Genomic DNA, 12,500 nt, shown 5'->3' with positions numbered 1-12,500 from the left:
GAAACGGGAGAGGGCATTCACTGTAGGATCTCTGTCGGTTGTCTAAATATTTCTCTTAATTATTCACATTTGCTGACTCCACCCAAACCCTGTACATAGGGGGGTTTAATTGCAGCATACGCGTATAGCTGTCGCATTTACCTGATGCGAGTTTTCTTTGTTTTTAAGCCTAAAAATCTCTTTTAAATAAGGGAGTTGCACAGCAAGGGGTTAGTAGCAACGGCCTGAAAGTAAGCTCAAGGCTGTGACTCGGAGAATTAGTCGAAAGTTGGGAGAGGCAAAGAAAAACTGACTTTTTTATAAGGTTACACAATTGGTAAAATAGTAGTTTTCACTGTGGCCCACATAATTAAGAATCCCAACTGTTCGGAGGCAAACCAGTTGGTTATTTACAAGCGTTACCGAGGATTTAAACTCGGGGTAGATGAGAACAAATCCAGCTCAGTAGCGGTCAGAGTGGGACTTAAAACTCGGGTCTCTGGATTATAATTCCCAGTATTAGTCGAAGTGATAGTGGCAGTGGCAGTGGACGTTGCAGTAGCAGTGGCAGTGGTAGCGGTAGTGACAGTGGTAGTGGCAGTGGAGGTGGTAGTGGCAGTGGTAGTGGTAGTGGTATTGACAGTCGTAGTGGTAGTGGTAGTAGTGGTTGTGGTGGTAGTAGTAGTGATAGTGGTAATGCCAGTGATAGTGGTAGAAGTAGTGTCAGTGTCAGTGTCAGTGGTTGTGGCAGTGGTAGTGGTAGTGGCAGTGGTTGTGGTGGTAGTAGTAGTAGTAGTGGTGGTGGTAGTAATAGTAGTAGTGATAGTGGTAATGGCAGTGGTAGTGACAGTAGTAGTGGTAGTGGTAGTGGTAGTGTCAGTGGTAGTGACAGTGGTAGTGGTAGTGACAGTGGCAATGGTAGTGGCAGTGGTTCTTGTAGTGGTAGTAGTAGTGGTAGTGGTAGTGTCAGTGACAGTGCTTGTGGTAGTGGTAGTAGCAGTGATAGTGGTAGTGGTAGTGTCAGTGGTAGTGACAGTGGCAGTGGTAGTGAAAGTGGCAATGGTAGTGGCAGTGGTTCTTGTAGTGGTGGTGGTAGTGTCAGTGGTAATGGTAGTGGTAGTAGTAGTAGTGATAGTGGTAGTGGTTGTGGTAGTGTCAGTGGTAGTGACAGTGGCAGTGGTAGTGACAGTGGTAGTAGTAGTGGTAGTGACAGTGACAGTGGTAGTGGCAGTGGTAGTGGTAGTGGCTGTGGTAGTGTCTGTGGTAGTGACAGTGGTAGTGGTAGTGACAGTGGCAATGGCAATGGCAATGGCAGTGGTAGTAGTTGTGGCAGTGGCAGTGATTCTCGTAGTGGCAGTGGTAGTGGTAGTGGTAGTAGTAGTGATAGTGGTAGTGGTTGTGGTAGTGTCAGTGGTAGTGACAGTGGTAGTAGTAGTGGTAGTGACAGTGGCAGTGGTAGTGTTAGTGGCTGTGGTAGTGTCAGTGGTAGTGACAGTGGCAGTGGTAGTGACAGTGGTAGTGGTGGTGACAGTGGTAGTTGTAGTGGTAGTGGTAGTGGAAGTGGTAGTGGTAGTGACAGTGGCAATGGCAATGGCAGTGGTAGTAGTTGTGGCAGTGGCAGTGGCAGTGGCAGTGGTAGTGGTAGTGGTAGTGGTAGTGGTAGTGGTAGTGGTAGTAGTAGTAGTAGCACATTTCATACCACACCACATTTCGTATCAATTATCATTCTTTTTAATTTCAAAAGTAACAAAGGGCTACAGCTGCGCTCTATTTCAGATGTCACACAATATACATAAGTCAAAACTACAGACATCATAGAGGACAGTTATAAACTATAATTGACTTGTCGTCAGACACTGAAACAATCTTAGATCCAGTTGCATTGTACTTCACTCCCCAAACCTGTAGTCAATAAGAATTGAATAAAATGGTCAATTATTAAAAATCCATGTTAAACTTGTAACAACTTGATAATTATACCTGATCACTGTGTTGGTAAAACGTCTGGACGCACTGTCTTGACCCTGCATCCCAGACTTTTACCGTCTTGTCACTGGAACTTAAAAGAAAACACAGAAACAGATCCAAAAATATTGAAAAAACGATGAATATGTTCATTTAATACTCACACGAACCTGACGTCTCCCACTACAATCAAACCCTGACGGACACTGGGTAAGACTGAATAGCTCTTCAATTACTTCACTTTATCAAATAATTTATATCAACCTGTTTTCAGTTGAATGTTGAAACACTGTAACAAAAAGCCATTGCCTTGCTTGATCCAAAATAACACACACAGTTTAAAGACCCCATCATCGCTACTGTGCTTTTCAGTGTTTAAAAGCGCACGCACTTTCATTTAGTGTTGCCTCCACACTAAAAAGATTAAAAAAGAGGTTTTCGAAAACGTTTTTCAAAGAGGACACTACTGACAACGGAGGGCCTATTGCCAGAGATGCGTTTTCGAAGGCTGTGAGTGGACAGTCTAGAATATAGCAGTTGGAGCCACGGAAGCTTATGGCATGACGATGTAGCGGTCCAATTTCCTTGTATTTCGAAATCGGTCGATTTGAAATCAATCAACCCAAAGATGATTGCCCGGAAAAACAAACGGGCTCTAATTTTCAGTTATATCCATGCTGCATACTAAGAAGTTTTCTTGACATCTGTTCAAGTTTCGCAGATTTTGTGCGAAAATCAGTAAAAAAAAATTAGAATTCTTAGAATAACGAGTATGTAGCCTGCCTACTAGGTGGAGAGAAATTTCGAGGACGCGCTCAAAACTAACCATAAAAGTAACCGGCGCCATCCACGCAGGCTAAAGAACATGCAAGTTTGAAAGCAAGCACGGCGAACTCATCTTTTTATTGCGATGCATTATTTGTAATGGTTCACGCATGGCTACCCACTGTGCTATGTAGGAATATAATTTGTAGAGTACATCCTTTTCAGAAAAGACGGGGGAGGGGGGGGGGGGGGTTAACAAAAATGCAGTAGTGCCCATAAGGCTTTGTAAGAAAGAGAAACAAAAGCACTTACCGTAAATCCTGCTCTATTAACCATCCCACTCCCCCAACCAGACGCTTATTTATTTCAAGCACATTTGTGGGGGAGGGGGGCTTAATATAGAAGGGGGTTAATTAATTTACCGAAATGGGGCAGCATACTGCTTTTTGAAACAACCAGAAGATGGTATCAATCCTCCATAAAGAACTAAAACAAAAATATGGAAATACTCATGCACACGACCTTAAGGGTCTTGCAGCCAAAGATAAAAACAAATCCGAGCTTCCAGCATATTAACAGACCATACTGGATCAGTGATAAATTAGGAGGGAGGGAGGGGAGGGGAGGGGGCTTACAAGAGAGGGTGGGTCAATAACTTTCTTCCCCTGAGAAGGGGGGTGGCGGGGTTAATAGCGGGTAATTCACAGGAGCTAATGACAGGCGAAGCAATGCGCGTGCACGCAGATCACGAGAAAAAAGCGCGAAAAGGAATAAATGGAAAACAAAGCATACCTTGAAACGAAGTGCGTGTTGTCTGGACAAAAGGAAACTCCAAGAACCCAGGAGCCATGGCCAGAGAGAGTTCCAGCCAAGTTAGCGTGTTGTCTGCATAAAAAGGAAGGAAAGAGAAAGCACACAACAGCCAGGACAAAAAAAAGCAAGTCATTCAAATCTAGATATGACGGTCAACTGTAATGGAAATTCAACCATCCGGGATTTGAGTAAGTAGAGACCTTTGGACTCGAGGACGAAGACGAGATTTGACATAAAGTTTTGTTTCAGAATTCTCAAAAAATAGACACCCCGGAAGGCCTCAGTTTACTTTTTTACATCACAAAAGTTAACACGGTTATTGAAGGAAGTAAAGCCCTCTCCTGATCGCAAAATGATAAAACATTTGATTACTTGTTTCCGCCATTACGACAATGAAGACGGCTATCACGTTTCCCCGCCAAAATGACGCTCGTTCACCCACGCGCACTGACTAAGTATTGATAAAACTTGAGAAAATCTTGCTCTCGCAGTCGTACTCGTCTTAGAATCAAAAGCTCTCTAATAGACCTTGTCACGGTGTTCGACGCCATCTTGACGAGTAGGCAAACGCGTGAGAAATTACAGTGTTTGTATGAGAAGCTAATGTCGAATAATTTTCGTATAACGGCTGTTCTGAAAAAAATATGAATTATAAACTAAAGCTTCACTCCTAAGGATTGTACTGAAAAAAAAAATGAGGGGTTACATGCGCTAGAAGACTCAGAACCACTTTTAAAATGTTCTATACATTTGTCTGTAAGAGAGTCCCGGGAAAAATTACAGACAAGTAAATGGAAAATCTAAAGCAAGCCTCTCGAGAAATTTAAGCACGGGTATGCCCCCCGAAATTTTTTAATGCATTCCTTTGTTTTGTAGCTTAAGTTTATAATTGATATTTTTTTCAGAACAGCCGTTTTCTCATACAAACACTGTAATTTCTCACACGTTTGCCTACTCGTCAAGATGGCATCGAAAACCGTGACAAGGTCTATATATGAACACTGTGATGTAACCAGCCCAGTCAGGTCGAAAACTGGCGTTCATTGCAAAGTTACCTAAGTAAAACAAAAGTTACTTCAACAGTAACTGTAATAAGGTAACTGCATAAAATGTGGTTCATGACCGGAGGTAGAGGTATAAACGGAGGAAGAGTTGAATGGTACACATCATACATCTTGATATGGTTATCATCAGAAGCAGTAATCAACAGCTGGGAGTCAGGCGAGAATGTTAAAGATCTGATGGGCATGGCATGACCTACGGATACAAAACATAAACTTTGTTTTGACTTACAGTAGCTAGTGCATCCCTGAATGAATCTCCTAGCCCGAGTGGCAAGTCTTCCCGTGCGAGTAAAGCACAAGGCTTAAAGCAAAATACTTCTGCAGAGTAATGAAGAAGTCATCAAACAAATTCCATCAGGGAGTACACGTACTAACCGAATGATTTTTTGGATGATTTTTGCCGGCATAGCATTAAACTTGAAAAGGTTGGCCCAACTTTTTCAAGTTTCAATCCATGTCCATCTATGCCATCCGTTGCAATAAGCAATAGGAAACAGTTTCAATGCCTAAATATAGTCTTCAATAGCAAAACTAGACTATCATTTTTGGAATTCAATTGATGCGAGAAAAGTTTTAGCCTTTTCAAAACATAGCAAAAAGCGTAGCCTAGCCCCTTTAAGGCCAGAGCTATACGCAGAATTGATAGACTCTTCCATGTTTTTTAACTTTTGGGAAAGAAGGGCCATAAAATTAAATAGCTTACCACGTCTAAAGGTGATACGTCCAAAGAGAATGAAGATATTGCTCCACAAAGTTACGAAATTTTAAAGAGGTTTGTATCAGGACGGGAAGGATGAGCTTTATCCGCATCATACGGCAAAGTCTGTAAAATTCTGCGACTTTGCGGAGCTATATCCTCGTTAGTTTTCAACAATTCACTTTCAAACTTGGCAACGTAACTGAATTTAAGGCGTTCTTTGCAGTCGTGTTGACAGATTTTCGCTAACTGGTTGCAGTCAAAAGTTCAAAAAACCGTGGAAGAGTCTAGGCAAGTATCTAACAAGTTCCCGAAAACCGTCAGGGATAGTAAGCTCTCCTGCGTGAATTAAGATACGTGTAGCAGAGAAGGGGAAGGGGGGCTGGGGGAACCATTCCTTCCCTTCACTTTACACCTCTTCGTATACTTCATTCTCAAGGTTCGATGGGAATGATTTCAACGCCGCTCCATTCGATAATTCGCTCCACAATACCTTGCGGGTTCCGTCCAACCTCCTTTGTTTCATTCTCTTATAAGGTGAAAAATTCTTTAGCGCAGTACTGCTTGTTACGTATGTTAGTCAAGGATATAAAAATTAACGACTTCTTTTTCCCCATTATTACATGTTTTCAGCATTGTTAAAAGTATACAAGATGTAAGTATGGCCTTGTCAAAGAATGCCTGTAAGTTCCATTAGTTTTCCTATAGATGAGCTACAATCTTGGACAAAATAAAATGGAACAGCAAACCCCCATCCCCCCCCCCCCCCCAATTAAGGATGAAGCCGCGCGAAGGGCAAAAACGCGCTATTTTCCCATCCTTGATTTTGGGGGGAGGGGGGCTCTAGCTTTTTCCATTTATTTTGTCCAAGATTGTAGCTACAACTAGCTACAGTCCTTACGGCTCTGCATTGATTCTTGCATGTAAAGCAGGAAGCTATTCTTTTTTTCCCCAATCTTACAACATATTTAACTACATAATATTTTACCAATCTACAATTACTACAACAGGTGAAAGTTATCAAGTTCTTATCAGCAATCTAGCGTAATGGATCTAACTCACCCTCTAAGGTGTGGAGTAATTTTCCTGTTGTCAAATCAAAAATATTTATTATTCCATCAATGGCTCCGCATGCAATGTAATGACCATCAGGGCTCTAAAATTAAACAAAGATTTGTTTCAGTTGGTGAGAAACAAATGTCAGTTGTACTTCCCCTACTACAGACCCGCAAATAATTATTCTTTCTTGAAAGGGCATAATGTGCGGCTTTTTTTGGTTGGACAAAGCAAGAATGACGTCGGACTCAATCAAGGACACTCAAAACGGCATTAACAAAAATTGTGGACAATAGGTAGCAAGTCTTTGGTATCAAATTTTGTCCGGACATTGTTTTTGCATACCGTTAAGATGGGCATGGGCCATTTTCTGTCAGGTATTGTCTGATGACCAACTGCTATTTGCATCTTTGCTTCTTATTCAACTTCAGGAAAATTTCCAGCCAAACGTTTTCAGGCTAACAATTTATAGTTCATTCTGTGAGGACAAATTCAGAAAAACTACCACCCAAAGCACAGCTTTTGGTCATTCACAAACAACAAACAAACTTGTGAATGAAGCCTGCGCAACAATTCTGCTTGCATTAGTAAAAGAACTGTCTTCTCTGAAAGCCAATCACATCACAGGGTTTGCAGACTTCACCCACTTGTATACTGAGCAAAAATAACTACTATATATATTTATAGTTTTTTACAAATTGAAAGACTTCTATCTTATTACACTTTAAATACATGACATGGTTTACAGTCTTCTTGCCACAAAGAAGTCCACTCGCTGCCAAACAACTCGAACAATCAGTGTAGCCTGGGTAGCTGGTGGGATTAGTGGGCGAGTCCCATAGTTTTCTTGGCAGCACAGCAGCGTGAATGTTGGGAGCAAGGTTTTAGGATAGATGGACAAGGGTTATCGCCTGAACACTCGACTCAGTGATCCTAGGTAAGTAGAGTGTGTCTTGGTGGCGAGTCTAATTCTTAGTGACAATTTCATTGGTGGTAAAATGGTTCAGTGGTGAGGTGATCGGATACCTTGCAACAGAATACTGGTGGATATGTTGTGGTTCCATTTTATCCATGGTTTAAAGTTTATTTTTCTTTGTTTTAAAGTCATTACCATTCATTACCATACCCCAAAACAAAAAGAAGGACAATTTAAACCAACAAAGGATAAAACTGAACCACAACATATTATAATTATGTGGGTTAAATCTTTCCTTACAGTGTAGGTTAGACCAGAGTTTCCTTTGTCTCCTATCAATATTGGAGCAAAGAAACTTTTTTTGAAAGGTTGCAAACAGGTTTATCATGAGAAAGGATTTTATCTAAAACAATATTCATGCTGGACTCAAGTCACAATTTATGGATACTCTGTGTTGATACTAAAGTCTTGTCCTTCATGCATCTCATATTATATTTATACAGTTATTAGTTAAGCAAAAAAGGGAAGGGAGGGATGGCTTTTATTCAATGACATTCAGGACAAACAGGGCTGTCATTAACAGCTGAGGGCTGGGATTTCCCCAGGCTACTATAAGAACGTGGCCCCTGGCTAACTTCATAGGAAAATAGAAGAAAAATAGAACCAAAAGAAATCCCTAGCTGTTTGATTCCCTGCCTATTTGTTGTATTTATGTGGCAACTTGAAATCTTAGTGACAGCCCTGTTAAATGGAACCCAGTCAATATGGACACCAAGGGGAAATGTCATAATGTCTGTATTAAGTGGGTGTCTGTAAAGCGGATTCCAGTGCAGTGTCATTTTGAGCAACCAATGAAGCACTGACTGCACCCTGTGAGAGAATCAGCCACATTCTGAGCCACTTACACTGAAACACACATAGTAGTATAGGCAAATCTTTGTTATCATTTTTTGCCTCATTCACATATGCCTATAATTTACTTTTCACGCCATTATTGGCAAACAACAAATTCTTAATTTAGAGGAACATAGCAATATTAGAAATCTCTGAAAATTGGAACCTCATACACTGAATAGTCGTTATAAAACTGGCTAACTTACATAAGCTATACTCATGGTAAATTTTCCTCTTGTATCTAGAGCACTCTCTTTCTTTCCACTTTCCACTCCTATTAAGCTGATTTTCCCTGCATGGCTTCCAGTAGCAATCAATCTTGAATCTGGTGAGAATGCAACTGTCCATGTGTCCACTAAAAGGAAGTTGACATTGACAACATTAAAATTCAATTTCACTTTTTATAGTGTTCATTTGAGGTGTGCTTTAGATCTTGGGGTAATAATTAAAATAAATATAAAACTTAATTCATTAATAACAAGAAAATGATTTAGAGGTGACATATAATACATAGTGTTTTTTTGCCCACAATCCATGATTGAATGTCACTCAGAAAACAGAAATAATAAATTATTATGATCATTATTAACAGGGTCCGATCACAATAGCGTTCTCAAACCCCGCCTTCCTGCTTGTTTTTTAATCCTGCTGTCCTGCCCTTTTTTACGTTCGAATCCCGATCCCACCCTCATTTTCGTTACGAGTTTCATGCTTCAGTCCATACATTATTGAAATAAACATTATATACGGCTAACCTGGCAATGGCAGCTTTGATGTTTAAGGTTCTCGACTTAACCATTAACGACTGTAACTATTTTCTGTTTGCTTTTTTTTTTTTTGTCAGTGTATCAGAACAAAACAGAAGGTTTACTTCCATCTGAGTCCTGGCAGTTGATTTGGGTAGGTGGAAGTTTCAATTGCTTTACTGCTAGATTCCATTAAGCAATGAAGCCAATTTTCTACACTGACTGTGGGTCATGGAAAATGTATATGAATGAACACACTGGTTGCATAGACCAAGAAAATGTTCTCTTTTATGGAAACATATTAAACCCGCTATGGAATCGAATAACCTATTGTGGACCCTCCATTAATTGGGTTTTTTGGCTACCTCATATGCCCTGATCTTTGCTATGATTGGTTATAGGACAAAAAATAATATTCCTGAATTTATTCAAGGGTTTTCTTAGTTTGTTAGTAAAACTTTTTTTTGGTTTAAATGTTCAACTGAAACAAAACTAATATTAACAGAGAGAATCATCAGAGCTCTTGCTCAAAAAGAGAATGAGAAACTTTTAAAGAGACTTGAATAAATTACATGTATGTACTAACATGTTTGTGAATTTTATGCGAAGGCATCCTAATAAAGAGTACATTTAAGGTGGCGCGACTGGATTTTTTAGGGGGGATACCTCCCAAGTTTGAGCATTAACTACGTCGACATCAGTAAAGGTACTGGGAAAAGGTTACCATAACTGTATTGTATAAAGATGAAAATGTCTTATGATCTGAGTTTTATTACAGAGTTACCATGGCAACATAATGACGCTTTTACATTTTTTATTTATGTTTGTGTTTCTCTGTACCAGGAGTTTTTTAAAGAAACCGCTTAAGGAAGTATGTACCTACCATCATTGCCTCAATTATGGCAAAGTTTGAACAAATTCTATGAGGGCGTCTTGGAAATATTTTGAAACAAAGTTTTAAGAATAACAAAAACGGTGAAATAGCACTTTTTTATAAACTTCACAATCCCGAGATCAGTTGTCAATAAATGTACCCTGCAAGTTTCAAGAACATTGAAAGAGGGAACACTTTTAAATAGCTGTTACAATGGCATCATTACATTGCCATGGCAATTTTGATGTAATAAAACTCAGATCATAAGACATTTTCATCTTTTTATAATAAAGTTGTGGTAACCTTTTTCCCATAGGGTTGAACCTCTCGGTACAGACTAACACCTCTCTATTATGGACAGTTTCCAATGTCCCAACAAAATTCTCATATATTTTCTTTAAAAAAAAACCTCTATAATACAGACTCTCTACAATACGGACAACAGACCCTAAATCTCAGCCCCAGAGAGTAGATTCATATATTAAAATAAACTTAACCTCTTTATTACGGACACTGCGGTGATTGGGTGAATCCCAAATCCCGATCAGGTGAATCTGCTCAGGGAAAATCCTGTCTAGTTTGGCTGATGAGCTATGCAAGGTGATATAAAGCCCAGTCACTGTCCAGGGTTGCTGCATACCAAACAAAGATTTGCAAAAGGTGTACAGAGGAACATACACTGTACCCGACTTTTTGAAGGCTTCAATAACTACAGATAGCATAAAGATCTTTCTATTACATTTTGTACTCTAGTTACTGTTTATTGCACTTGCAAAATAGCGAAAGAAGCTTTCAGTATTGTGCTTCATGTTACAACTTTTTTACATGCAGCATTGCGCTGTAGCTCCTTTTGTTTTAATACAGTAATTTGTCTGTTGCTGAGATGCACAATTTTGTTTGCTCCTAAAAGACAGTGTCTTTGTAATGTGAATTAATAACTTTGAATGCAGTTTAAAGACGAGTGTGAACCTGGCTTTAGCTACTGAACACTTAAAACTGTAAGTGGAGTCATAAAAGCGACATTATCATAGTGACCTCTTTTATACGGACACCTCTCTAATACGGACACTTCACTCTGTCCTTTCGCTGTCTGTATTAGAGAGATTCGACTGTATCTTTACTCATGCCGACATGGTTAATGCTCAAACTTGGGAGCTATCCCCCCCTAAAAAATCCAGTCGAGCCACCTTAAGTAGTCAAATGCATTCGGCGAGAGAGTTATTGCAAAATTTGAATTCAGATATGACAGCGTAAAAACCCAATTCAGCTTTTTATTCTTTTTGTGTCCAATTTAATGATTGAATGCTCTAAAAAGAATACTAGAGCAAATTATCCAAAAAAATGCTTTTGAAAAAGAAAAAGAACAAGGAACTGGGATTAAAATATATGATGGGTTTAACCACGGTTAGTGACAATTGACCTTCAAAGAACTCGGCTCTGGTAATAACATGTAAGATCCAATTCGATCAAATAACTACAAAAAAGAGATCAAAGATTGATCAGGATTGCAGTTACAAATTTATTCTGTAACTGTAAAGATCTATAAATGGGCTGCTTTCAGATCAATTATAGAAAGACTTGGGGTACTTACCATTAATACATAAATTCGAAATCTGGAAATTCTGGTTTGAAAATCAAATGGCTTGCGCCATTCCGTTTGGTGAGCTTCAAAAAACATGGGCTGTGATTTGAATGGATGAAATTTTTCAGTTCTTTCGACATCTGTTTAGCTGATTTGATGTTACAGGTCAAAATTAAATTCAGGTTAATTTTTTTTTTAATCTAGGTTGATTCTCTATTTACTTTGTCACCTATCCTTGATTATTCATGAATTGGGACACAGGAATTGAGAATCAACCTAGGCTAAAAAATTTTAACCTGAATATAATATTATTTTGACCTTTAACATATACATTGTAGTGGATTATTCGCCACCACATATAGTTTTATGTTTGTGCACACGTTTTCCACCTGGGTGGTTTTTGTAAATGGTAAGCACCCTTGGTTAAGGTTTCTATCTGTAAGCCCCACCTGGTCCACAGTCAATTGCCTTCAGTTGCTTTCCTGATTCTAGATCCCATACTCTGATATAACTGTCCAGTGAGCTTGATGCAGCAACTGTTATACACGCTTAGTCAAGGATTTGCATCACAGTGAGTAAGATGTTAAAGGATTATTGTATTAATTTCAATTGCTAAGATGAAACTGATAGTTTAAAATCAAGGCTGTGCTTTAGCAGTGTCTGGTGGCCCCTGAAGCCTAATTTTGCATCTCAGTGACTAGAAAATCTTTGTTTTTTGATAGAAATCATAGTACCGGGCACCTTAGATTTCACAGGTTCAAAGCACTAGGCTCGTTGCTTTTTTTATCTTAGAGCACAGCTTTGAAAATCCATCTTAGTACAGTAGTTAGATTTAAACATCTAACTTAGATAGAAATAGTTCAAAACTCCAGGCCCTGATAAGTCTACAAGTAATAAAATCCACTAGGTTTCTGAGCAAGTAGGATACGTGTCCCTGTTAAATTAATATCCACAGACACTACTCCAAGTTGATGTCCTTCAAAGTTAAATCTAGGCTCCAATTTGTCTTCACTCCTACAGAATAAACAAAATACCAACTTCAATCCATAGTTTTCATTACAATCAGGTGTTAACATTATTAAGGCTTAGGGAATAATTATGCCACATCTTCATTGCCTTTGAAAACAGATGTTTTCTGTAGGACGTGAA

General features: G+C 39.2%; 1 protein-coding gene across 2 annotated transcripts in view; it reads right to left on the bottom strand.

Annotated features, from left to right (window-relative positions):
* Positions 1 to 1,721: 1,721 nt before the first annotated feature.
* The window catches only part of LOC140932944 (uncharacterized), a 12,377-nt gene continuing 1,598 nt past the window's right edge, over positions 1,722 to 12,500 (bottom strand). The window contains exons 3-10 of one of the 2 annotated variants that reach the window (XM_073382449.1): positions 12,280 to 12,365; positions 11,801 to 11,887; positions 8,356 to 8,504; positions 6,346 to 6,439; positions 4,686 to 4,779; positions 3,502 to 3,594; positions 1,960 to 2,038; positions 1,722 to 1,881 (exon numbers count right to left, since the gene is read on the bottom strand). In XM_073382449.1, the coding sequence (XP_073238550.1) occupies positions 1,792 to 1,881; positions 1,960 to 2,038; positions 3,502 to 3,594; positions 4,686 to 4,779; positions 6,346 to 6,439; positions 8,356 to 8,504; positions 11,801 to 11,887; positions 12,280 to 12,365 (772 nt within the window). In that variant the 3' untranslated portion in view covers positions 1,722 to 1,791. The remainder of the gene's footprint in view (positions 1,882 to 1,959; positions 2,039 to 3,501; positions 3,595 to 4,685; positions 4,780 to 6,345; positions 6,440 to 8,355; positions 8,505 to 11,800; positions 11,888 to 12,279; positions 12,366 to 12,500) is intronic. The other variant, XM_073382448.1, reaches the window with a different exon arrangement.

The sequence above is a fragment of the Porites lutea genome, chromosome 4, assembly GCF_958299795.1.
Source record: "Porites lutea chromosome 4, jaPorLute2.1, whole genome shotgun sequence".
Lineage (NCBI taxonomy): Eukaryota > Metazoa > Cnidaria > Anthozoa > Scleractinia > Poritidae > Porites > Porites lutea.
The sequence above is the reverse complement of the archived record's forward strand: the minus strand, read 5'-3'. Positions and strand labels throughout refer to the sequence as shown.